The sequence below is a fragment of the Parasteatoda tepidariorum genome, chromosome X1 (genome assembly GCF_043381705.1).
Source record: "Parasteatoda tepidariorum isolate YZ-2023 chromosome X1, CAS_Ptep_4.0, whole genome shotgun sequence".
In the NCBI taxonomy this organism is placed as follows: Eukaryota; Metazoa; Arthropoda; class Arachnida; order Araneae; family Theridiidae; genus Parasteatoda; species Parasteatoda tepidariorum.
Genome location: NC_092214.1, coordinates 42,063,285 through 42,090,269, shown reverse-complemented (window position 1 = coordinate 42,090,269; position 26,985 = coordinate 42,063,285). Strand labels below are relative to the sequence as shown.

Genomic DNA, 26,985 nt, shown 5'->3' with positions numbered 1-26,985 from the left:
AAGTCGTAAGGTTGAATATTATTCCATATTTATAATAAAATTAATTGAACTATTTTCGTAATTAATTTTGTACGTACTAATAATAGCAAAATTAGACTGAGAACAAATTTTAATTTATGTTTTAAAATCTGAAAATAATAACAGAAGTAGGTATGCGACTATGCATGTCGGTGACAAATCACTGAAAAATTGTTTTAAAGAAAAATTATTTTGGTGTGGTTCATGATCAGATATATTAGATAAATGAAGATAAAACTCGGAAAAATAATAAGTGGAAGGTAAAATGTGAATAAAAAAATTTTATTGCTCGATACAAAGTGGAGACATCAGTTCAAAGCAAAAATAATCTCAAATCTGAAGAATTGTCTTTATATGTGTTTTTATAAACAAACATTCATCTTCCAAAAAAAACTATAGTTTACTATTTCTCAATCCAGTGATATTTTTTATGAGAAGGCAAAATTTTTCTTCACCTAAAGAAATGCAATTGAATATGCAGAAGGATAAATTGATAAATGTATTCAATAAAATATAGACTTAAAAAATCCAATTTTCACTCTAAATGTCACCATATTTACATATACGTATTGAACTGCTAATTAATGTGTATGTTTAATAATAGAGTTCTAGAATTAATAATAAAAAACTGCAAAGCAATACCACGTTCTCCTCCGTTTCTCATATCCTGACTGAATTCATTATGTCTATAACTTCGTTATTAAGCAAAGAATAAAACTTTCTTTTGGAGTTTAGCTCGCAAAATTAGCTAAATAAATCAAAGCTGACATAGTTTGTTTTTGCTCCTTTAACTTCTGATCTTTCTAAAGGAAACGAGAAAATTAATAGCAAGACAACGTACGAACGATAAATAAGTAATTCCTCTTAATTTAGCTTTTAGTCTTTAGAACTTCTATAGTGTTTTTTTTTACTTCAATTGCGTTTACATTTATTACGTCTATCGTTGCTATAGATGCATGGTAATTCCAAATAAAATTACCTCTGCGCATTTAAAATTTTTCAAAATACTTTTTTTATTTAAAATGTCCTTTTACCTACTACGAATAATTTTCATTTTGTTTCATAAATATGTTTTATAACCGTAATGCCACCCCCCCCCAAAGCAAAAAAAATAATAATAATAATTCCACAAAAAAAATAATTTATATTTAAAACAGTAAGGAATTTTTACGAATGATATCGATACTGAATAAAAAGTGACCATTGGGTGGTTATTAAGACAATATTAAATTGTTGTTTAATTAGCAATTTTTTTTCCTTAGTTAAAATTCATATTGAGCTAACAGTTTCATATATCTTTAAAAGCTTTAAGTTTTCTTTTTTATCAAGCATCACAAAAAATGCTTTATAATATGATACTGTCTTCCTTCATTTGATTCATAGTTCAATGACACAAGATCTGGAGTCTAATGATAGTGCGTATTCAAACTTACAAAACGAAACGTACCTAAGATTAATGAAGAAAATAAGTAAAACAAAACACGAAGTATCTCGGGGTCTAAAAGTCCACTGAAAGTGGCCTTTTAGTGGCCTCTAAAAGTTAAAGTTTAAATTTAATAGATGCTTATGGTTTCAAAACTTAGTCAACTATTTCAAGATTGTCAACTGTATCAATTATTGTTAAGAAATCAAAATGTTTTTGCCTATTTTAAGATACGTTTTTACCCCAAACATTTTAGTTTTTAAGTAAATTAAAAGGGAAGTTAATTATGCAAAAACATGCAATCATTTGAGTCTGGCGTGAAATAAAAGCTAAACATTCACTTTTGAATTTGGGCAAATAAAGAATATGGTATTCCACTTTTTTCCGATCTTTTTATGGGTAAAAATAATGAATGTTCTAAAAAATTTACTTCAATTTAGGACCAATGCAACTTGTAAAATATTTCGGTAAAAAGTACCAACTCTCATGGTGCTGGTACTTTTTACCGTTAAATCTATTTTTACTAGAACATGTTCTGAATATGATATTCCGTAATTTTTAAAGTAATAATTACCTTAAAGTCATTGAATTTCTCTTTTTAAATAAATATTACTGTAAAACGCACTGCATAATATTTTACAGTAAAAATTATTATTACGGTAAAATGGATTTTACGGATGATGCACCCATATGGCCGGTACTTTGCACCGTGATTTGATCCGAAATTTTTGCAATATATAGGTATTAATAAAAAAACATCTACTAGGCTTATTAGAAACAATATTTTATTTTTAAATGACTTTAAGCCCCAAAAAAGATATTGATTTGAGATATATGCCTCAGGCATGCCTTTGTATTCTTGATGATTGAGAATTTTAAGGTTATTTTTATCTATTATTTTGAAGTAATGCTTTATGTTTTTTCATGAATTTGATAGAATATTTTTCAGAAATTTTTTTTTTAATCTGAACCCTATATAAATTACAAATTTTCAGCAAACTTTATAAATTTTTTTATTAAACCATTTTTCTATTCAATCTTAAAGAGCAAATTAATATTTAAATAGCACCACTTGAACGCTGCAAGTAATTTGAACAATATTGATTTACGCAATCCAAAATTTCTACCGGTGCATGATAAAAGCACTTTCAAATCTACTAAATCAGAATAAAGAACGTAAATATACAAATAAAAACTACTAAAGTTAAGGTTCATTCAGCAGTATTTTTATAATGCCTTAAGGGAAGACACATACTATTATAAATCTCATTATATTGCAAAATGAGAAATAATAGCATGGTATTATTTTCACACTTAGCATGGTATTATTTTCGCTCCTTACATGAAAATCTACTTTTTATATGCTATTTCAGAAGAAAATTGTAAAGTTCATGGACATTTTTCTTTTCCAGTACTTATTTAAATGATTTTTTTTTAAAAATCAAGTAAAATGTTAAATTAAATTGGGTCTTATCTGACTCAAAAATCTGAATTTTCACTGTTATTACTTAGATGTTTAAATCTTGACAAAAAAATAAATAAATGCTGTATTCCTATAGTAACTAAATGCAAGGTAGGCAAATGTGCTGTGGAAATTATTAAGCACACTGAGTTTTTTCTGAATCAAATGTACGAGTTACAGTTTATAAAACAAGCTGCAAAGCATTATATTTAAACATAAAGAATTTTGTGTGCTTATTTATTGCGTAAAATTTGCTTAGAAAATGGAAAATGTATTCATATTAAATAGCAGATAAAAACACGTCTCAGAAATTATTGAGCATTGAACCATATCGAGAGACAAAACTATTGTTCTTTTAAAATTCATCTTAATCTTTACATGGCGTTAAATTAAACCTTATTTCTTCTTAAGTTAATTTTAATATCGTACAAACTAGTTCATTAGACCCACTTTACGTCTCACGAACAAAAAATTACACATCTTAATTATTACTTCAATAATGTTTATAGTCTAGCAATTCGAAAACTACTTTCAGTTTCTTCCATTTTTATACTTTTGTTTTACTTGGTAACATTGTCATTGGACGGCTTTTTCTCTATATCTGCTCTTGAAATTTTTGAATAATATATATAATATTTGAATAATTTGAATATATATCCCTTATATTTATTAGATTAATTTATTAAAATGTTTTTCTGAAACATTCATTCAAGACATCTCATTAATATTATAGTCCTTTTTTGGTGTTTTCACAAAATATTTGTAGCATAAAAAATTGCGCCTTTTAAAATACGAGAATGGAGAATTTACTGAGTGAATTGACTTAAAAAGGATTTGATCGATAATATAGTTAATCTTAGCAACGTATTAAGGGTGAAGTGAATTTGAACAGTTGTATTAGTGCTTTGCAAGCTCTAATTTTTTTAATAAAACATGAAAGAAATATCCATGTGCAGATCATCCGTGTAATGATTAAGAAGATAAAAAAAATTAAAATCGATGTTATTAGTATTCATGCAATGTTTTATTACCTACTACCATTTACTTCTTGAAGTTTATAATTTCTTTCTAAATAGTAAACCTTAAAAAAATATTTCATTTTTAAATCAGTATCAATTGCAGGTGCATCTCGATTTCATGTAATCATGAACATTTGCTTAATGATTTGAAATATAAAGCAAAAAATCAAAATTATTATTAAAATAACTGTTATTCAAAAGAAGCACCTTACTTTAATAATTTTTACTATAGTAATTACAGATTGCATAGAAATAAAATTAGTTGTATTTCTAAAATAAATAATTTTTACATTTAATAAAAATCATAAAATTTAGATGAAGTTATTTTCTAGTATTATGTTCCTATAACAGTGGTCATAGCAATAATGCATGCATCGATACATTTTGGATGTTTGATTTCCCTTTAATGTTTGTCTAAAAATTTTTAGGGACCCAAATGTGATCCATGATTTAGAAAGCCCCGAAAGAACAAGAACAAGATTTGAGAGATTTGTGTGGCCTTTGTATGACAGCATCAATCAAAAGTTTCTTTCATTAGGTAAGATATTTTTTTTCGAAAAATTTCTTTCATTACTTTTAAAATTTGTTATTTAATTTTATTTCAAAATTCTCATTTTGATTCTATTTCAGAATTTTCCCTGCTTTGATTCCATTTCAGAATTTTTTGTTTTAAATAGGTTATTATTTTAAAGAGATTATTTCACTTGATATTAAAAGCTTTAAAATATGCCATGTGCATTAGTAATTTAAAAATAAGTATTTACCCATCTGCGATATGAAGATATGCGTCTAATTTGACCAAACGGATTTTATTTTAGACAAAAGAGAAACATCTCTGTGAAAATTTGAAAAAAAAATCATTTTCTTACTCATTTCTCAATATTATATATATTTATGATAGTTTTTCGAAAATTAAAAGTTGAATCGAAATAAAAAAAAACTTAAAAATTCATGTTTATTATTTAGTTAATTAAATGTTATATAAATGAAAAACACCCTAAGTCCAACAGTAGCGGGACAACTTTCTCAACAAGTGTGAGTCTGAATTTTAAAACGTTGATGTTTATCACTCATTACCTAATAATATATAGATATATATACACCGCACACCAAAACAAAAACAGCGGAATACCTAAACCGAATATACATTTTCGGAAGTGTGGCAGGCACTTTAAGGCACTTTGCTGGTTCGTTCTCTCCGGCGTGATAGGGCGAGTTGCTGGTTCGTTCTCTCCGGCGTGATAGGGCGAGTCTCTCTCTCTCGCTCTCTCTCTTCTCTTTTCTTAGGGTGGAATGGTGAAAGAGGTCGTCTGTGTTGTGATATAGAATTGTTTTTTTATTTTAAATCTGACTTCATCATAATTGTATAAATTCGACAAAAAAAATTAGTTTATGCATATGCTTTAGTAATTTAGTGTTGTAGAGCATTCGTTTTTCATTTAATATCAAATTGTGCTGCGAAATAAAATCATGTCATGTGCTAAATCTGGGCACATTAATCTAGAGTTATGATTAAATGGAATATTAGTAATTAATCTAATGTTTTGTCTCATTATTGCATTGTTTCTTTTGTTTAACCTTATCGTATTTTTATTTTTTCAATTTAATCTTTTGTATGACATAATCGCGAATTTCAACTACCGCTATATTTTTCTTTGTGTAATACTCCCAGTGCGTGTTTTATTCATGAATTTTTTTTTTATTTACTCTTTGGCGTATGGCATATTTTTATGTTTAAAATATAATTTTAAATAATTTCAGCGAAGGCTGATTTTGCTACCATGCATACTTTGATAAAAAAAGCTCATGTTTTGAATAAGTTAATTAATTGTATATTCCAAATAGTTTTGCTGCATCTATTCAAATATTTACTGCTTACTAATAGTACGGTCTGGTCAGTAATATGACTACACTGGAAACCACTCTTATACTGGGGGTAAATTTAAATATGCTGAATAAGTAATAAGTACAAATTAAATTGACTTCGGTAACTGTTCTAACTACTAACTACTAAAAATCAGACACAAAAACGTACTTTCTCTGAATAAACATATTATTTTTACTTATTTGGATTCCTGACCCTCAAAATAGGGATGGAAGGCAAAATTTCGAAAAGATTGGATCAGAGCACGATATATATATATATATATATATATATATATATATATATATATATATATATATATATATATATATATATATATATATATATATATATATATATATATANTATATATATACTATATATACATCTTTTTTTGACTACTTAATGCACAACAAGCTAGCATATAATGATTATTTAATTATTTTACTAATTTAAAAAAAGTACTCCTTATCGCTTCTGAAAGATTATAAATAAACTGTTGTAAGCGAAACTCTTAATTTCCTCCAATAAATAGTGCATTGTGTGAGGTTATGAAATTATAAACAAATTTGTTGTATTGCATAATCATAAAAAGAAAAGTTTTTACAACTGTTATCAATTAACGTCAAAAGTCTCTTACATTACTGAGGGATATTTTTCAACTGTTTAAAAAAAGTGACCAAATGTATATTTTTTTTACTTAGAATTTTTTTATCAGACAGATTTTCTTATTGGATAGATTTATTTTATTAAATAGGTTCTGTTTTTTTTTATTTTACTTTTTTTCCCTTTACAGTTGCTTCTATTACATTCATTCAAAAATTAATATGCAAGTATACTTAGAGACGAAAATTATATTCCAAAAATTTATAATGTTCTTATTAGATAAATTTAATTTTCAACTATATTTTAATTTGCAAAATGAATTGAGTTAAATGATAATTATTTAATAAATTTTTAATATAAGGTATTTTTCTGTAAGAGAATTTGGTTTATAAGACATGAGTATTTAACAATATTCTTTCGTTTTTATTCTTACACTCCATATTTCAAATATTTTTTTTGTAAGAGACACGGGTGAGTAGCACATATTCTATAGTCAGTACGTATCACGTTATTTGAAAATGATAGTTGCTGTACCTAATTCTTCGCAATCTCTTATTTACTTTTTTTCTCTAATAAAGAAATGAACTTGTTATTATTTACTACTCGTAACTAAATTTCACGTGTCTTCTTGCTCAGAAAGTTCGATGCAGCATTGAAAAAAAAAGAGGCTCAAAATTAATTTTTGAAACATTTGATATCTTTCAATTTTTTGTCATGGTACGTATCTAATGCTAAATGTTTCAGATCGTTTCCAATGCTACATCGCTCAGCTCTGATAAGCTAATGTTGAAATTCTACAGTTGGAAACGTTGGTCATGGAAAACTGCAGAAGTAAAACATGTTTCCAAGAAAAAAAATCAGATTGCAATTACTTTAAATAATTATGTTTATTTTTACGTAAAAAAATTAATAAACCTAAAAAAGTGAAAAGAAAAAAAACAAAGGAAATTAATCTTCGAAAAGTAGTAATTAGCAAATGAAAGTTTATGTGGCTATATTTGTATTTATTCGTATACTAAGCAAAATTTATAATTTATATATTTATTTGTATATTACTTGTTTGTAAAACATAACTTTATTTGTATAACTATATTTGTGAAACCGCGTACTTTACCTTCTTTTTAATGAATCGATGGTGCAATTCACAAAAAAGGAGAAAAAAAATATTCAAAATTGTTGATACCGAAATTTAAGAAAGAAAAAAAAGAATTCGGAAAAAATGGTTATAAACTTTTGAATACCGAACTGTACAAACATAATACCTAATTTTACTAACGTAGAAAAATATTATTATTTTGCTATATCATATTATTTAAAATAATTTCAAAATTTTCGAAAACTTTTTTGCCTTTCTTTTAGAAGTACATAAAATGTTATATGCGCATATTTCACAGAAACTCATTAATATTTCATGAAAACATTATCGAGTTTAAAAAAATAATGATAAAGGCGCTGAAATTTTTCAGAATATGTCTTAAGTAAGTTCAAAGAAAAAAAGCAGCTTGTTTTATTATTTCTACAAGCAATACATTACATAAAAAAGCTACGTTTCTCTTAAGCTCATATTTATACTCCATATCGACCGAGTAAATATCCCATTTCATTTTTAAAGTTTGTTTTAAAATGTTGTATAATATTATACATTATTATATACAAAATAATATTAGTTGACAGCTTAATTTTAAACTTATTAGTTTTCACAAAAATTCTTTTAAATTTTTTATGAAACAGGAAGTATTTTTCTTCATTTCCTTTTTATTTATTTTTTTTTATTTTCTGTAAGAAGCAGGAAAAGTTTAGTACAGAGGAAAGTATCCATTGAGCTAAAGTCTTTCACAACTTTAACCAGTAAATGAAAATGAAAATTTAAAAATCAATTATTATCAGACTCATCTATACAAGTTCTTTTGACATAATGAAGGCGAAGGATGCATTTCCGTTGTTCATGGTGTGGCCTTTTCTCAGATGTAATGAACTGATTATTGTTAAGAATTTTGAAAATGACAGAACCCAAAATATATTATCAATAAGAGTATACATTCCGGCAAATAACACAACAAGAAGCAGGAAATGACACTTTACATTATAGGGTAAAGTGATTTTGGTGTCTTTTTTTTAGAGAAGGAACAATTTACTTTGCGCAAAGTATATTAGTTATATTATGACAAGCTGTGAAGGTCTCAATAGAAAGATTTCATCGGAACTTGAAAGACTTATTTGTCTCTGAGAACTTGGGAGCAGGAGGCGAGAAAGAATCCTTTCTGAAAACAGTTCAGTAGTATCCTTTTTGAAATTTTGAAAAAAAATGGAGATCGTTTTTTTGAGGCTTAACTTTCCCGTAGATGTTCTCTCAGCATTCCATAAACACTTAAGTTCTCTCCAGCACCCACATTAATTTTTTAGAAATATTGTTGCTGTTGTCTTAATCCACTTGTCAATACTAACAAGTTTATTTTAAAGCAGTGGGGTGCACTTATTATTGTTTTCCAATGGCTCCATCTAATGTAAAGAATTTGACTTTTGCCACAAACATACGTCACAGCCCTTTAAAGGAAGGATACATTCACACACCATCCATCCGCTGATCGTAATTTCGTCCTGAACCAGAGCACGATCAATCTCCGATCCAGAACCCTCAGCAGCATTTATTTGTTATGGAAACTTGGAGTACTTTGCGTCACCAATAGATTAAGCTTGCACTTGTCAGCATTTTGAACACAGGGAATCTTTGGCCTGTTGAGATCGAACTCACGACCTCTTGGAGATGGGCCCAGTGTCCTAGGCTATCCAGGCCCATTTTTATAGAATAATAAATAAATTATATGAATGTTTTTCAAATCTTGTCAATATTAAAAGTTTGGTTCTATGCAATTTTCTAATGAAAAAACCTACATACACTTCGATTTATTTGTGCATGCTGGATTCAGAGTTTGGAACGTTTAATTAGATTTTTCTTTAACCTTTTCTGACTGCACATTACTCGTAGTTAAAAGTTTGTAATACTTCGTATATGCATTTTTCACTACGAGTAATGATCTGTAAATGTCAAGACATACATGTTAATATACACATGTAAATACTTATGTATAAATGTAAATGCATATGTAAATGTATAGTATTTATGTTATAGAAATCTTTTTGTTCGCGATATTTATTAGTAACAAAATTAAAGTGCTCATCTGAATATGTAACAAGAAAGCTGTGCTTTATAATAAGTTTTATTTTTAAATAAAGCTTTTTTAAGTCATACATTTGAAATTTTTTGAACATCTAAGACATTTAGAACTATAACTAAGATATAATAACCTTTCTCATTCGAATTGAAACAAAAAGAGTTCCAGTTTTTCATCTATGATTATCCCTTTGGAATTAAAAAAAAATAATGAGCTAATTACAAATACGATAAAATTATTCTTAAACTCTCAATTTTGCTTTCTCTTTTAACATTTTTTTAAGCATGATCAAGCAGTGATTAAATGATGGAGGGTGAAACTACCGATTAAAAGGTAGTGGGTAAGAAAACTGCTCTAACTGTAGTAGGTTCGATTACTGATAAAAAGGTAGTGGGTTCGAGTATCGGCTAAACAATAGTAAGTTCCAGTATTGAATAAATGACAGTAGGTTCGGGTATTGCTTAAATGATAGTGGAATGAGTATTCATTAAATGATGGGGGATATGATTCTTGCGCAAATCGTAGTGGGTTGAAAAACTGATCATAACTGATTTCGTTACTCAAGCCTTTTAGTAACGAAAAAAAAGTTTGTGGGTTCAATATTTGCTCCAATGATAGCACGTTTGAGTACTGATGAAAGGATAGCCAGTCCAAGTATCGATAAAAATGTAGTAGGCTTGAAAACTGGTGTAACCATAGTTGGTTCGACTCATTCAAATAAAAAGTTAGTAATTTTTTTGAAATAATTTATAACAATTCATTTTATTATCTAAATAACCAATGATATAAAACCAAATATAAACATTTAAACATTTATAAGTGATTAGAATAAATTTATTCTTTAATCAAGCAGAACAAGTTCAATTTCAGATAAATTGAAAATTCATTTGATGGAAGATACCAGTAAAACTTTATTATTTTTTTTCCGAAGAGACAGTGTAGAACTAGGGCGGGTGGGTAAGCACTTTCTTCATTTGTAGTTAGTGGCGGACTTTTTTTTCATTTCAAAGAATGGATCTAACCTTTACACGGTGCATTTATCATGTGATGATCGTTTTAGCGGCTCATAGAAGCAAGCGAAGAGGTCGAGAACCGACAAAATGGTAGTGGGTTCGATTCTTGCTCTTTACGAAAAGTGGTAATAATGGGTTCATGTACCGGCAAAAATAAAGTGGGTTCGATACTTGCTCAAATGATACCAACAAGATACCAACAAAAAGGTAGGGGGTTCAAGTAACGCTAAAAAGGTAGTGGAATCGAAATTTGGTCTAGACATAGTAGGCAGGTTCATATACTGATAAAAAAGTAGTGAGCTCGAGTATTGATAAAATGATAGCGGGTACGAGAACTGATTAAATAATCGATTCTTGCTCAAACGACAGTTGCTTGGATTGGAGTACAGATTACATGATTGTGAATCCAAGTACCGATCAACAAGTAGCGGGTTAGAGTTCCGCTAAAACGTTAGTGGGTTTGGTAACTTGTCCAACTATAGTAGGTTTGAGTACTAATAAAAATGTAGTTGGTTCAACTATTGATTCGATGGTGGGTTCGATTATTGATTATATAATAGTGGGTTCGAATATTGATAAAATGATAGTGGGTACGATTCTTGCTCAAGCGATAGCGGATTAAAGTACTGATAAAATGATAGGAGCACCAGGTACCGATAAAAAGTGAGAGGGTTCGCACACTGATTAAATGATAGCTGGTCCATGAAACGATAAAATGTAGTAATTTCAAACCTTGTTGGTTTGAGTACTTTCTATAAAAAGGTAATAATGTTTTTGAAATAATCTTTAATAATTCATTTTATTAACTATATAACCAAGACTATAAACCCAAATATAAACGTTTAAACATTAATAAGTGATTAGAATAAATATATTTGTAAATAAAGTGAAACAAGTAAAATTTCATATAAATGGAAAATTCATTTGATGGAAACTACCAGTAAAAGTTTATAAATTTTTTTACGAAGAGACAGTGTAGAACTAGGGCGGGTGGGTAGGGGAGGTGGATGGAAAGCACTCCCTTTATCTGGGGTTGGTGTCCGACTTCTTTTATTTCAAACAGTGGATCTAGAATTTACAGAGAGTATTTATTATGGGATAGCTGCTCATAGAAACAAGCGAAAAGGTCAAGTACCGACAAAAAGGTAGTTTGTTCGATTCTTACTCTAATGATACTGGCTGCGAAAACTGGTAATAAGGTGTTTGAGTACCGACAAACAGGTAATGGGTTCGATACTTGCTCAAGATGATAGCAGGAACAAGTACCGATTAAAAGGTAGAGGGAGCAAATATCGCTAAAAACTTAGTGGGTTCGAAATTTGTTCTGAACATAGTAGGCTCCAGTACTGATAAAATTGTATTGGTTTTGAGTATTGATTAAATGATAGTGGGTTCGAATATTAATTAAATGACAGTGGGTACGATTCTTGATCAGATTGTTGTGGTTTCTAAAGTTGGTCATAATAGCTTCGATTACCGACAAAAAGGTAGCGGGTTCGATACTTGCTCTAATAATAGCGGAAACAAGTACCGATTAAAAGGCAGCGGGTAATTGTAATGGTTTCGAGTATTGATTGAATGATAGTGGGTTTGAATATTCATTAAATGATAGTGGGTACGATTTTTGATCAAATTGTTGTGGGTTCTAAAGTAGGTCATAATAGGTTTGAGTACCAACAAAAAAGTAGTGGTATCAGTACTTGCTCAAATGATAGTGCGTTCGAGTACTGATAAAATGATAGCAGGATCAAACGCCAATTAAAAGGTAGTGTTTTCATGTTTCACTAAAAAAGGTAATATCTTCGAAAACTGGTCAAGCCATTGTTTTTCCTGATTAGAAATTACACTATAATAATATCTTGTGAATTGTACTGAAGTTGAAAAATCATTTTAAGAAGCATATTTTTACATTATTTTTTAAAAACATTCAATCAACATCTTTTTTTTGAAAGAGCAGTTTTCTTATAGTTAACGGTGTAATAAGCTTAAAAGTCAAAATAAAATTGCGGTTCGAATTTGTTCATTTAAAAAATAAAGAAAATAGTTGCGGTATTTTGAGTTACACTAATATGCATTTACGTTTCTCAAATTTAACTAATAAGAACTAATAAAGTAAATAAATAAATAATTCGTTTGCTGATTCTTAGAGAAAAAGTGTACTTTTATTTAATACGATCAGTCAGACGTTTTGCATCGAGTCATTTTAAAATAGCAAAACACTCTTGTATTCTTATCAGATAACTGATTATAGTTCTGAGACTCGAAAACACTTGTTAATTATTTAGACAATATTAGAAAAATTTTAAGAACTAATAAAAATCTAATAAAACATATTAGTATATTATCGGGAAAAAAATTTACGTGGGAGCATAAAGAAAAAGTGAATTTGAAAAATGTAAAAATATAATAAAATAATTGGTTGAATAGTTTTGTGAATCACACATGGCCCAGTAATTAAAATTACGAAATTAATTTTGAAATTAAGATTGCAGGACGATCTATAAGATACTGAGATATTTTATGACATTTAAAAAATTTTACTATATATTTGGCAGCGCTTTATGTTTGGCATATTTATACTTTTTGTAGTTACTTTAAAAATGTCAACAATATTTCAAATAATCGTTGTTGATGTCACAATAGTATAGTTCAAGATAATATAAAGATACTTTTTAAATAACTAGTATCTTCGTTTATTTATTTTGCTATTTAGTTATTAAAATATATATTGAACAATTGATAAATCTATATTTCCGTATAAATACATACTTTTGCATATTACTGAAATTGAATCTATCGTGGAGTGCATTAATTAAAAACTGAAACTAAAAAGAGCAGATGCGCAACCACATTCAATAAAAAACATGTTTTAAAAAAACTTGACATTCGCTAAATATAATATTTTATTCAAATATCTTTACTAATTTAAGTACAAATTAGCAGATCGCTTAAAAAGAAACATCATATTTTTTTTTTAATATTTAAGAAAAGAAAATGATATCGAATAAAAAAAACGGTAAATCATGAATGAAAGTCAAGTTCCTTTTAAGTTTACCAAATTTATGCATTAACCGCTCCCCTTAAATATTTTTTTTATTGTCACTAAATAATTTTTCAAAAATAGTTAATTTTAACTTTTTTCAGCTTTTACTTTATAAAAAATATTGAAACTTTAGATTTCACTAAAATAAAATACGTATATTAATACGGTATAAAAAGCGTATGGTTCATAATTAAAGAAAATTTTCTCCCGTATTAAATTAAATAATAAAAAAATAATACAAAAGTAAAAAATAATTATAAAAAATTATTATTTTTGCTTGAAATTATCTTTGGGTAAGCAACTTTCATGAGTGACTGCAATTTCTTTTTTTTCAACTGGGCAATTAGATTTAAAGATATAACGAAAAACGCAATATGTGAAATTATTAACATTAAGGGTTCAACCACTCTCTTAACTAAACTATTAGGAGCACAAATTCTAGATTGTGGCTACACCCTTATTTTGAGGGTCGGCAATCCAAAAATGTAAAAAAAATGTTTATTCAGAGAAAATGTGTTTTTGTGTCTGATTTTCTAGCTTAAGTTAATTAGCATTAATAAATTAACATATTTAAAGTTACCCCTATGAACCGTTAAGATTTACACTTTGTACGTGAAAATCCACTCATTAGAACGAATGTTATTCTGGGTGATATCTTTTTTTTATTTTGCGCTCAGTACCTGTACATTGTTTTGCAGAATTCATGTATTTTATAAAGAAAAAATTGTATTAAGTACTTTACCTCTAATCGTTTTTAATGTATTGTTTATCGTAGCATGTCTGCCTTTGTGTTATTAAAAACAGCTTTCAACTCAACTTTTTTCTGAGTTTAAATTAAATATTTTGAACGATGATGCATATCATGTCTGCGAGTGTGGATAGCACAATTTTGACAAAATCCTTCCCTTAAATTTGCAGAAGTCTACTGACCAAACGCGTATCCTGTATCTTTTTCGTGAGCTTTAATTTTTTTCTCAGAAAATACTATCAAATATGCCTATACTTGTCACGCTTATGTAAAACAATAGATTATGCAAAAATTTCACAGTCATGATTTTCATGCTACATTAGTATTATAAGTTAGTAAAAACATAGCCAATGAACCAAAGCGACTGCGTTTCTATTGTCTATGAAATTTTTTTTACATTAACAGTTTTTATATTCTTTAAAATCAAGATCATAAACTGAACTCTTTTATGATGATATATATTTTTATTTTTAGCTATGAAACCAAAAATAAGAGATCATTACCACGCTCATAGACTATCTTTCTGGTTAAGTCTGATTCCAAAGCTTCACCGACAAGGGGTAACTCCTGGTGTAGCAACGCAACATCATCTACTAGATGACCATGACAATCCTTCAACATATGATGGTATAGTTCGACAAGGACCAGTATTGACTGCACTAGGTGAGTTCAAATATTTGTCTTTACATATAACTGCCAAAAGAAGTAAGCAAGTTGAATATTGAATTGCATCAATCAAAGTTTGAACAAGGAGAATTGAGCATTTCTAATATGATTAATTTTAATCACTTAAAAAGCAATTCTCGAGAAAGAAATTAAGGCATTTTAACAACAAGTCAGCAGAATACTACTCAGCAAAGTTCAAGTTTTGTATATTATCATTTAACTTTGCAAACTTTAAAATAATGCAAACATTTCTATGCCTTAAAACAATTGCAAACATATAATAATGCCTTGACAATTGCAAACATATAATAATACTTATAACTATAGAAATAATTATTAAAATAATAATTATTTATGCAATCATTTTATATAATTTATCTGATAATAAATTATATAGTAATAAATTATATAATAATGAATTATATAATAATAAATTATATAATAATAAATTATAAAATAATAAATTATGTAAATAGTAATTAAAATTATTTTTATAAATGGAATTATTTTTGGCTCAACAAAGTTTATAATTATGTGTAAATTTTTCTTATTAGCTTTAAAAGTTCTCGATATATAGCGAATTACTGAAAAAGTTAAATCTCTTTCCTGATTAAACTTTTCGTTTGTTTTCCTAACTAAACTTTCGGGACTATATTTTTAAGATTGCGGCCCCTTTTTTTTGAGGTTCACAAAACCAAAATAAATTCAAAGTGAAAAAAGTTGTTCAGGGTACTCTCTTTTTTGCCCACTACGCACTGTCATATTTTAATGTGGTAAACTTTTTTTAAAGCTTGATGTATACAAACGGAATTAAATACATAATAATAAATACATTTTAAAAAAATAATACAAGCATATAAAATATCGAATTTCGTCACCAGTTCACGTTGAAAAATTTGAAATAAAAAGTTAAAAAATTGAGTATACATCTTGGATAATTAACTTTCAACCTGAAAATAAGTTTGTGTTTAAACTTTTTTACGATGAGTGCTACTAACAAAGTTCTTACCATAACCATATTCATTGTGTATAAAGCGACATGCATACGTGTATTTTAAGGGGTCACAGTACCCTTGCAACATTTTTTAAATAAAGGTATAAACATTAATTTTGTTTATGCTTTACATGCTCATTTAACTTATAATCAATAATTTATCCCCTGTCCTTGCATCAGAAAGGTTCTGGGTTCGAATCCCGGGCAAGGCATGGATGTTTCTTTCCCTTCCTTTCTCCTTTGTGTGTGAATGTGTGAATGTGATCCGCCCTATAAACGGGTTGTGGTAGTGTGACGTGGGCGACGCTGTTCCACCGCCGTGGCTTCGCCACAGGTGCCCACTGGGTAACGAAAAGAGAATTAGCAGTTCTGGCACTTTCTGTGGCCAATGGACAATAGCTCCAAGTGCCCGCCATTAAAAAAAAAATAATAATAATAAATTTATCCTCAAAAAATAATTAAACTGTTTAATTTTTTTATAATTTAAAAAAAAGTGAAAAAATTAAAATTTTTAAATCCTTAAGGCCTTTTTATTTTAACATATCTTCAAAAGCCTTTTTTTTTAAGTGCTTCCAATATTCATTCATTTTGTGCATTTATTTGTTGATATATCAATTAGAACATTTTTTACAGATTATTTTGAAAAGAAGTAGAAAAAAGGTTAAAAATTCCTGTTAGGTATTATATAACATACTGTAAAAATTGTAATACCACATAAAATGATTATTCCATGCACAGTTTAAATAAGTGTATTATACTTAAGGTAAAAAAGTTTACTTCAAAGCTTTATCTTAAATAAAAGAAATTCCCTAGGGATTTAATTAAGATAAAAACACAAAAAATTATCCTCTATGAGAAAAAGCACTTTAAAGTCTGTCTGCTGATCAAGTTTCTGTTTAAGGTGTAATCTAAAATCATTCATTACTTTTTTAAAAAAGTAGATAGAGAGATGATTTATTTTCTGTGCATTTGAAATAGTTTGAGGTTATATTTTAAGCAATGAAAAAAATATATCGAAATATTGGTCATTTTTGGGTACTGCAACCCCTTAACAAATATTTTTTTTACACTTTTTTGAAGTTTGAAATTATTTTATTTTTATTCACTTTACCTCGTATCACAGTGCTTTTGCTGATATTTTAATTGCTCATAATTTGCGTAACAATGAAAGCCATTGTATGAAGCCAAATTAAAATTATGATAAATTATATTTAAAAAACTATTCTAATGAAGTAGAAATTTAAAATCCCATATCATCTCAGATATTTAAAAAAAATCACGGCTAATAGCTTAACATAATTTTAAGAAAACTAAATATACTTACTTTATAAAACATTTTAATTTTACAAAGAAGATACTTACTAAAACATATTTACATTTCCTCAGGTAAACTTTATTACATTTCATCGACTAATAATTTTTAAATTATACTCTTAGAAGTTTTTCTTTTTTCATTAAAATGGCACTCAAAGTACGTTTTATTCAATAAATATTCAATTTAACCCTAAAAAAAGTAGTAAGGGAAATAAATATAGAATAAAAAAAATACTTCTCTTTTCACCTTCATCTCGAATTTCATTTCATTCGAATGCTTCATCCTATCGTCATGAGCAAATAAAAATGATCCAGAGAGAAGTAATATTACTCATTGCATGACAGCTAATCTTTTTATGTCTTGCAAGTATATATCGCACTTTATTAAATAAAATCTTGATTTGATACCAAATATAATATTGGTTTTTGGCATATTTGTGGATATATTTCAGAGGCAAGTCATAATAAATATATTAGGGATAAAATAATTTCTCGGTGACTTTAAGTTTGGGTAATAATATAAGCTTATTGCAAGTATCCATGATATTACTATAATTATTTTAAGGAAAAGTATGTAATCTTAGAATTTTTTCAATGTTTTTTTAATGTTTTCGATATAAAAATTTATAAACTGTGTGGTTTTTATCAGTATTAACAAAAAGTACTATTTTTTTTGTCCAATACACAATGAAATATTTTTCTTTAAGGCAATACATGCTAGGAGATTGCTTTATATAGCAGAGGTATTTTGATTGGTACTCATACTGAGCGGTTGAAATTCTCAAGCCAATCTGTCCATTCGTGGAATTTATCCTCCTCGGGTAAATTCTAGATTTACGACCTCAAAAAGTCGATTGATCTTTTTATTCTTGTCATTTAGAGTGTTTCTCCCCCCACCCCTAATTTTATAAATCAAACATAGTTTATATCACAATTTAAAATTCCTGATTAACCTCTTCATTACCTCGGTCCACGTATGTGGACCTTAGCTTCTTAGCTTCTAAAAACACGCTATAAGAAAATTTACAGTTTTACCCTCTCTGAAACATTCTTTAATATTTGAGCTTCCTGGGGACTTCAAGTTATTTGGATAGAATTCCTCATATACAGAAGTGATTTTCAAAAGATCACGCTACATCTACGTGCTTGAAAAATGAGTCAAGTGTTGAATATTATATACTTTAGTTATTCTGAAAATAGTTTTTTTCTTTTGACTCAGTAGTTCTGTAATCAGTAGGAGGCTTTTAAATTTATATTTACTTAATATTTAAAAATAATGCAGTCAATCATGCAGGTCGACTTCTGTGTACGTAGTACGAAATTTATGACAGGATAGTAGTTAAGTGAAGTCTCATAGTATTATAAATTTTAAATTTTATATCTATTTAGTAATATTTTTATTACCTTTATATTACCTTATATATTTAGTAATATTTTTATTACCTTTATATTACCTTATNGATGAAATTAGGTACGGTTGATTACCTTTATATTACCTTATATATTTAGTAATATTTTAATAACCTTAACTTTTTGTGTGTTTTTTAAATAATTTTGAAATTTTGCTCCCAAGAATAAAATTTTTTTTATAGTTAATGTTAGATTATTTTCAATAATTATTTATTTGCATGGTTTTCATAGTTAAAATAGTTTTGAAACTGAGATTTTATGCAGTAATTATTTGGTATTGCATCTCATTAACAAAAACTTCGTATTTCTCAAATTTTTTTTCTAAAGAATGATTATAGCTATTCAACATTGAATTTAAATCGACCATTATATAATAATATAATTATGCACGTTAGTTCCTACTTTAGGTGTAATTTAACATTTGAAATATACTTAACGATGACTTGACGCCACGTATGTGGATCTAAAATTATTAGCCCCCTTTCTGTATAATTCGCATTTTGTTTGTCTTATTATGACTTATGACAGCAAAATAGAAATTGGGAACTCTAAAATTTTCTTATCGCTATATTCCTTTATACTTCACTAAGAAATTATATGTAAGTAATATCATTTGAGTTATCATCGCTTATCTTATTCTGGCACTTTCACCAAATTATTTTGCGATGATTTTATTTCATTAAGAGCTAGAAAGGTTGTAGCTGTGCAGTGTTTTGTCAGATAAAATTATGGTTATTACACAACATTAGAACTATATACAATTGTACATTTGTACAATTGTATATATTTGTAATGTTGAGCTATATACAATTATACCCATAAATTGCGAAATTTTTGTAATTGTAAATAGTTCTGTCGCTTACTCTTTTGGGTAGTGGCGACAAGGTATCAATGTCTGTCTTGAATGAAATAAAAGAGTAAAAGTAATGGGATACATTGGACATAATATCACTGCTACCCAGTCATGACTCGATATGCTGGGATTGAAGTTCCATTCATATACACTATGTTATCAATGCCATAATGGTTAAATTATGATTGGTTAAATAGATATAAGTATTTCATTAATCAATTGTCCAAATCGGTGATTTTTTTATCACAAAATACTTTTCTTTGGTTTTTTGGAAAAATTAAAAATATTCATTTTTGCTTCAGTCTATAAAATATAACTAGTTTTTTAATTAATCTTGTCGTAACGTAAGTATCTGCTTTGGGGTACATTTGGTGCAACTTAATGCTTTGTATAACTTCTTTTGTTGCCCTTTTCTTCAAAAGGTTTGCCTACTTTAGTCATTAGGCATTTTTTCTCCCTTTTTTTAACTCAAAGGAAACCAAAAAAAAGTTAATAGAATTAATAGCTTAAAAGTTATTAATGTATATATGCATAAAAAAATACGTTTTTGAATTTATACTCACCAAGGCATGTTACTAAATGCACAAGACATGCGTTAGATACTATGTATTGCTATAAACTGGCCTATGAAAGTGTATGCTGCATAGATGAGTCAATATTTGATTAAAGTATGTTGAAAATAAATAATATTCTTAGTCAATAGTAATTATGCTTTGAATTTAAATGAGTGAACGTATATTATACTTTCCCATTTTCTTAGCAGATGGATATTATTTTCTAAGTCCAAGAAAGAAAATAATTAAATAAAAAAGCAATAAAATTTTTAAAATTATTATTTTAGAGCAATTAGCTTCTCAGTTACCAGCAAACTTTTCCATATTTGTTTTTCATTTTAGGTATGCCACCTCGGGCTCCCACTGTAAAGCCTCGATCTAATTTCCCTATACCGACAGTAGGTCCTGGTGTTAAAGTGATAACTCAAGTTTCTGAATCATTGACATCTTTCTCAGCTCCAGGAGAACAAATGCTTTCAGAGACATCTTCCGAACCTACATCAGTAAATGTTTCCGGAAGTATGGCTTCATCAGATACTGTGGTAGTGCAAAAAGACAATTACATGACAGCTTTGCGTGTGACAATTATTGTAGGATGTTCATTACTCATATTAAATCTTTGTGTTTTTGCGGGTGTTTATCATCAAAGAAGTGAAAATAGAGCTGAGAATGCCTTGCGAGAAGAGAGCTATAAAGTAAGCTAATTGTTTGTTGAAATAAATGTCATTATTATTATTTTTTGTATACTTATAGTGAAATTATTACGTTGTCGCTTTCTTTTGTATGTGGCTGCCTGCTACTAAATAGTGTAGCTGTTACTTTAAATATCAAACTTATCTCGAAAATATTATGCTGTTACCTCGTAGTTTATTTTTTAGAATAAATAAAATTCTTGGCACCATTGTACCACGTGATGTTCAGCTATGTTAAAGGAGTGTATAGCATTTGAATATCTTTCTATTCCAGATGAGATTGAAGCCAAATTTTTATTTGCATAAATTACTTAAGATGTAAAGCTTAGTTAGAACACTGTAAAAATTTCCGTGTATCTGAACACCAAATATGGCGACAACTACTTAACACCTTAGTAGTGTTCCACTACACCAAATATCCAGAATGTTCCCTTACACTACTTAGTGTAAATTAGCATCCATCAAGTTTGTTATTTATTAAGACTAACATTTATAATTATAGTGAGATATGATACACTTAAGAATCAGTTAAGTTATTTTTACAAGAAAAATATGTTCGAATTGGTAATTTTGGTTGCATACATACACTAATTCTTAAAATGAGTTGAGTTTGTAAATCAAATATAAGCGTAATAGAGAAAACAATAAGACGAATTTGAAATAGGCTTAACGGAGCAGAAGAGGATAGAAAATATGCATTATAAAGCTATTTACAGTTTACAAAGACTTGAAAATTAAAGTGTAAATATATTTATTTACACAACTAAAAACATTATAAATTTTTACCGATTACTTTTTGTATCCACAGATGTAAAGCAACATTAATGACAGCAGTAAATACTCGCTAATTCGTTATCGTTTCAAAACAATTCAATCGAAATAAAAACGCGCCTGCATTAAATTTTTTGGAAGCGAAAATATTTAACCTATGGTGTAAAGACGAGTGATCATGAAATAAATTCTTTGCATTACCGGTGTTTAGAACTTTCATACAACCTTTAAATTGTATATGAAAACGCGATATGGTGTTAACTTGTAAAAAAAGTTTTCCTTCACACGATTTTAATAACTGTCCAGCATCATATTTGAAGTGATATTATACTACAGATTTTGCAGTTTTGCAGAGTACCACGCACAAAATTTTTTTAAATGCGAATAAAAAAATTTTTGGACTTAAATAATTAAGAAGCGATACCTTTAAAACTGAAGGAAATGCTTATAGAAATATAAACATGTGACTTATGCTCGTAAGTTAAATAATTTATTTCCTTTAAACGGCCCTGATATAAAAAATTCCATAAAATACGTTAAGTTATATTAAGATGAAATTAGGTACGGTTGGAGTTATATGGTATAATTGATTAATTGAATATAGTGATGAAAAACAGAATAATGAAAAATGACAGTTAAAGATGAAAACTGGATCATAATTGTAATAAAACTTTTTAGTAGTATTTATAGAACTCGAGATACAAATTATAATTTTATCTATAAGACATTCTAAGTTAAATTTCGCATAATGATATTAATAAGGACAGGCCATGGGAGACAAATCCCCCATGATCTGCCAATTCAAAAGCCAAATTAAAAAGTAATTGAATTGTTCCCAGCACACAGAGTTAGAATCATGAGAAGAGATCCATGGTTGGCGATTTATCGAAAAATAACAAAGCCAAAAATAAAGCCAACTCCCATAATCAATATTAGGTTTGAAAAATACCTTGGTAATCGCGAATTGCTAACACAACTGAGAGAATTAGTATAACCATGTAACTGAAACATATTTGAGGTAAGAAAATTTCAGAATAAAGAGTTATTTATAGATTTTTGTTTTTGATTAGGCGCGACAGCGAATTAATGAGTCTACATTAGTATTGATATTAATAGTTAGCCGTTACATTGATCGATAGGAAAAGAATAAATATTTAATGATTGCGTTTTATAAAATTTAACTAATTGATTTAATTTAAATATAATTCGATTACTAATGATTAAAAAGTAAGTTTTAGTAATTAAAGAAATTTTAAAAGCTAAGAAATATGTAATGCCTATTGTGGCATCACAAGTATTAAACACTGTAAACATAATTTAGCATTAATATTGATGTAAAAATTTGCTTAAATTAAAACACAGTATAAATTTTCAAATGGCATTTACTTACCTAAAAGACGTTTAAAAAAATCCAACTTGTTTTCATAATTTCTATTCTTTTCTATAATTCCTAATGTTCTTTTTAGTTTTTTTTTAATTTCAATTTTTAACTAACTTTTTTTAAATATAAGCATATTAGTTAAGAAATTCTATACATAAAACTCAAAATATTATAATATGTACAAAAAATGAACAGGGGCAAAAATATAAGTTGCAATAATGTTTCAACTTTCATGCCCTTTTTGTGCATTATTTTTTGATATCGTTAAAATGAAATATCTGCGTGCCACAAAACCAATTGTTTAGAAGTTACTATTTTGAAAAAGAAATCCATTTTGAGTAAACAGAAGAATGCTTGAACTAAATATATGTTGGGTTATCAAATCAAATGTTATAATTCCGTATTAAATGCAGCATAAATAAAATGTATAGACTCTCCGTTATTAATTATCAAGTGGTGTTGACAAAGTACGAAATATTAAAGAACATTTTATTTTTCAAAACGCAAATTAATATCTAGAAATTAAATGTTCTCTTTTAAAAGCGTGCTTTGTAATTAAAACTTTTATAATCTCTTCATCACAAATTTTTTTCTAGTTTTAATAACGTTGTTAATAAAACTCGGTAAACTTCATTTAATAAATAATAAATTTGTTTCATTCTGGAAAATAGAGATTAAAATTGTTTATCTTATTATTCGTACTTCAAGTTGACAGTGATTAATAAGGCATGCATAAAAAGAATTTGATAAACATCTGAATTTTTGAAAGGGATTTATAATTTTACTCTGAAATGTGAGTTGTTTTGAGAGCTGTTCTTAGTTAAATATAAATCCAAGAAGTCGTTAAAAATTTTTATCAGCGGTGTAATTAATTTTGATGTAAGTATTTCCTTTCACAAGTTGAGTGTCTTTCAACTTTTGGAAATTATCATGATGTCTGTCATAAAATGTTTGAAATTTTGCTTTACAATTCAAATTTTATTTTAAATCATGATAATATTTAATTTAAATATTTGTAAAAGTTAAAAATGTTTACTGAAATGTTTTGCTATTGCTTCTTAAAAAAATAAAATTGTTATAAACAATTGAATTATTCTAAAGCGGAAGTTGAAATTTTTTGAAATAAAATACGTTATGAAAAAATTCTTTTAAAACCGCACCAATTGGTAAAATTACGCAAGCTGATCCAATAGAGGGCTTAAAATAAATTTTTATATCACCTACTTAGAGACGTTTTTGAAGTATTGGATTAGTATAAATAGTATATAGAATACTTAAAAAATAATTTTTATATCACCAACTTAAAGACGTTTTTAAAGTATTGAATTAGTATAAATAGTATATAGAATACTTAACATGCTTAAAAAATAATGCTAAAAGTTCTTTACATAAATTCCCAATTGAAAAATTTATTGACATGATTTTATAAAATGTGTTCAATGAAAATAATTATTTGAAAGATTATATATATATATNGAAATAATAAGTAAAAAAACAACAAACAACATTTTATAAAAAAAAAAAAAAAACTTATTATCTAAATTTTTCTTAACTTTCTTAGTGTTTTCTTGTATTTATTTATTTATATATATATATATATATAAATAATTATTTTTGATAAATCTTTCTCGAATTCAACTATGGTAGTAGTTAGTCTGTCCACCCAAACGAATTCATCACTTTAAACATCCCCACAGTCCTCCATCGGCACAAATTTACCTATTTACGATTTAATGGCATAAACACCAGTATCGATTATGTTGTGCTAACACGATGTTAAATCATGCGAGCATGTAATTTAGTACCACTTTCAATTTGGCTAATTACCCTAATAGTCTTAAAATATCGAAATATAGCTTTGTTTTGTTCTTCTATTTGCCCCTAAAAATACATTGTTTAAATTTTCAACTTTTACATTAGCTGAAACGAGTTATCTAACATTGCTGTTAGTGTTAGACTAATTTACTCCAATAATTACAAATATAAAAATAAAACTTTTTATTTTTCCAATTTGTCTCATGAAAGACACAAAATCAAATTTTGAGGCTTGCATCTTGGGTAAAACGCTTAGCATTAGTGTCAGTTACCCGAATAATTACAAAATAGCAAAGTGACATTTTTCTAGTTCTTCTTTAAAACTGAAAAAGAACCCATGTTCCATATTTGAGACTTCAGTCTTGGTTAAAAAAATATGTTATTAAGCATTAATTTCAGTTAGGCCTATTTCGTTCCTTGTTAAGATTATTGCAAACTAGTCTGATGCAAAATATATAAATGAAACTTTTTTTAGTCTTTATGTTTACTTTATGAACAATTCGAGTTCTTGTTGTATTCTTATAAAAGCAGCATAAAGTACGACGGAGTCGGTATAATTTCTTTTAACAACTGATTTAAATTACTCAATTAATTTTAAAAATGGTGTCATTTATTTTGTGATGTTTTACTTTCTGTAATTTCAAAAATGAAACTTTTCCTTCTATTTGAGTTTTATAGTAGTTACGTGCTACATCAGATGATGTGCTACATTTTGACATTTATACATACAGATGAAATAAAAGCACTATGAATAGCACTATCATTTATCATTGCTGATTTGTATATGTCATGGATTTAAAGTTTTATTCATCGATTGTAAAGCGTATATTTGAGTAATGACATGAATGATTTGGTCTCCAAAAGGGCAATCATTAGAAAATCATTTTCAAAAGGCATGAATGTGTTCGTGTATTGGGATGTTATGAAGATTTATTGAAATGTTTTTGTTTGATGAGAAGAGTAGGATGACGGACGGAATTTATTTCTTAATTGCAATTTTGTATTTGCTGTTTCGTTAATAATTATTTAATTTGTGATTATGATTTTTATATTTACTTCACAGTTATATTTATTTTTAAATGCATGAGAAATATATATTTTATCCATTGATTTATCAGAATTATTTCATTTTATGATTTTGATTCCTCGTTTATTTACTTTTATTTTGTTCATTTTGATTATCGTGAAGATAGAGGAGTACGCATAATTTTTCGACAAAAGAGCTAAAAGGTAAAGTGTTTCCTTTATTTTACTTACGACTAATAAATAAAATATAAAAAAGTATTAAGAATCAACAACAAATAAAAATAAAATAAAAGCATTATTGACACCATCGGGGTTGCCAACTTTATATGTTTGTGCGGAAAATATCTTCAAATGGTAGCTTAGTTTAAGTTTAAATGTAAGATTCTTTGTTTTCGAAATTTGATTTAAACTTATTTTTCGCATCACCACTTATAAATAATTCAAAACTTTATATAAAATGTTGCTTTGTTCCAGTTTTCTCATTGTGAGGCTTTTAATGCTTTACAAAAATACCAAAATTCTGAAATTTTTAGTTTTTAATTGTCTACCGCTCTATAAAATATTTTTCAAAAAGTTAAGTAGTTGACAACCCTGTATTATTCATGCCAATTCTCTCGTACAGCAAAATCCACAATCATGTGTTAACATTACATCATCATGTGTTGAGAATATCAAAGTCTTTAAAGTTTGATGTTCTAAAATAAGAATTTTCAATTTAAGATCTTTGAAAAATAAAATAAATAAAAGCAAACAGTTGCACAAAAAATATTTAAGTAAAAAACTAAAATAGAAATTAATTTAAACAAAAAAGAGCGTAAAGTATATTTGTAATATATTTTGTTAAGAAATACATACATAAAACGCATTTTGCATGATGCTTTAAAAAGCGTATTTTAAAGTTAAGCATTCTGTTTCATGTTTGAGTTTATTTTATAACTAAACTTTATGTTTAGTATTTTAGAAATTTTACATACCATGTGCATTAGAAAATAAAACATTATAAATTTGGAAGCATAATGACTTTAAGGATATTTTATTTGACTACAAAATTATGGTGTAAATAATGTAAAAATTTTTTTAGCCTAAATATATTAGACAAGGAATATTTTAATTTATACGTTCCACTGATTTTTGTCACAT

At 27.4% G+C, this 26,985-nt stretch overlaps 1 protein-coding gene across 2 annotated transcripts in view; it reads left to right on the top strand.

The window, feature by feature from the left end:
• LOC107445726 (neuroligin-4, X-linked) overlaps positions 1 to 26,985 on the top strand; it is a 195,813-nt gene that overhangs the window by 146,112 nt on the left and 22,716 nt on the right. For both annotated transcript variants that reach the window (XM_016060199.3, XM_016060198.3), the window contains exons 5-7: positions 4,351 to 4,460; positions 14,844 to 15,032; positions 20,503 to 20,855. In XM_016060199.3, the coding sequence (XP_015915685.1) occupies positions 4,351 to 4,460; positions 14,844 to 15,032; positions 20,503 to 20,855 (652 nt within the window). The remainder of the gene's footprint in view (positions 1 to 4,350; positions 4,461 to 14,843; positions 15,033 to 20,502; positions 20,856 to 26,985) is intronic.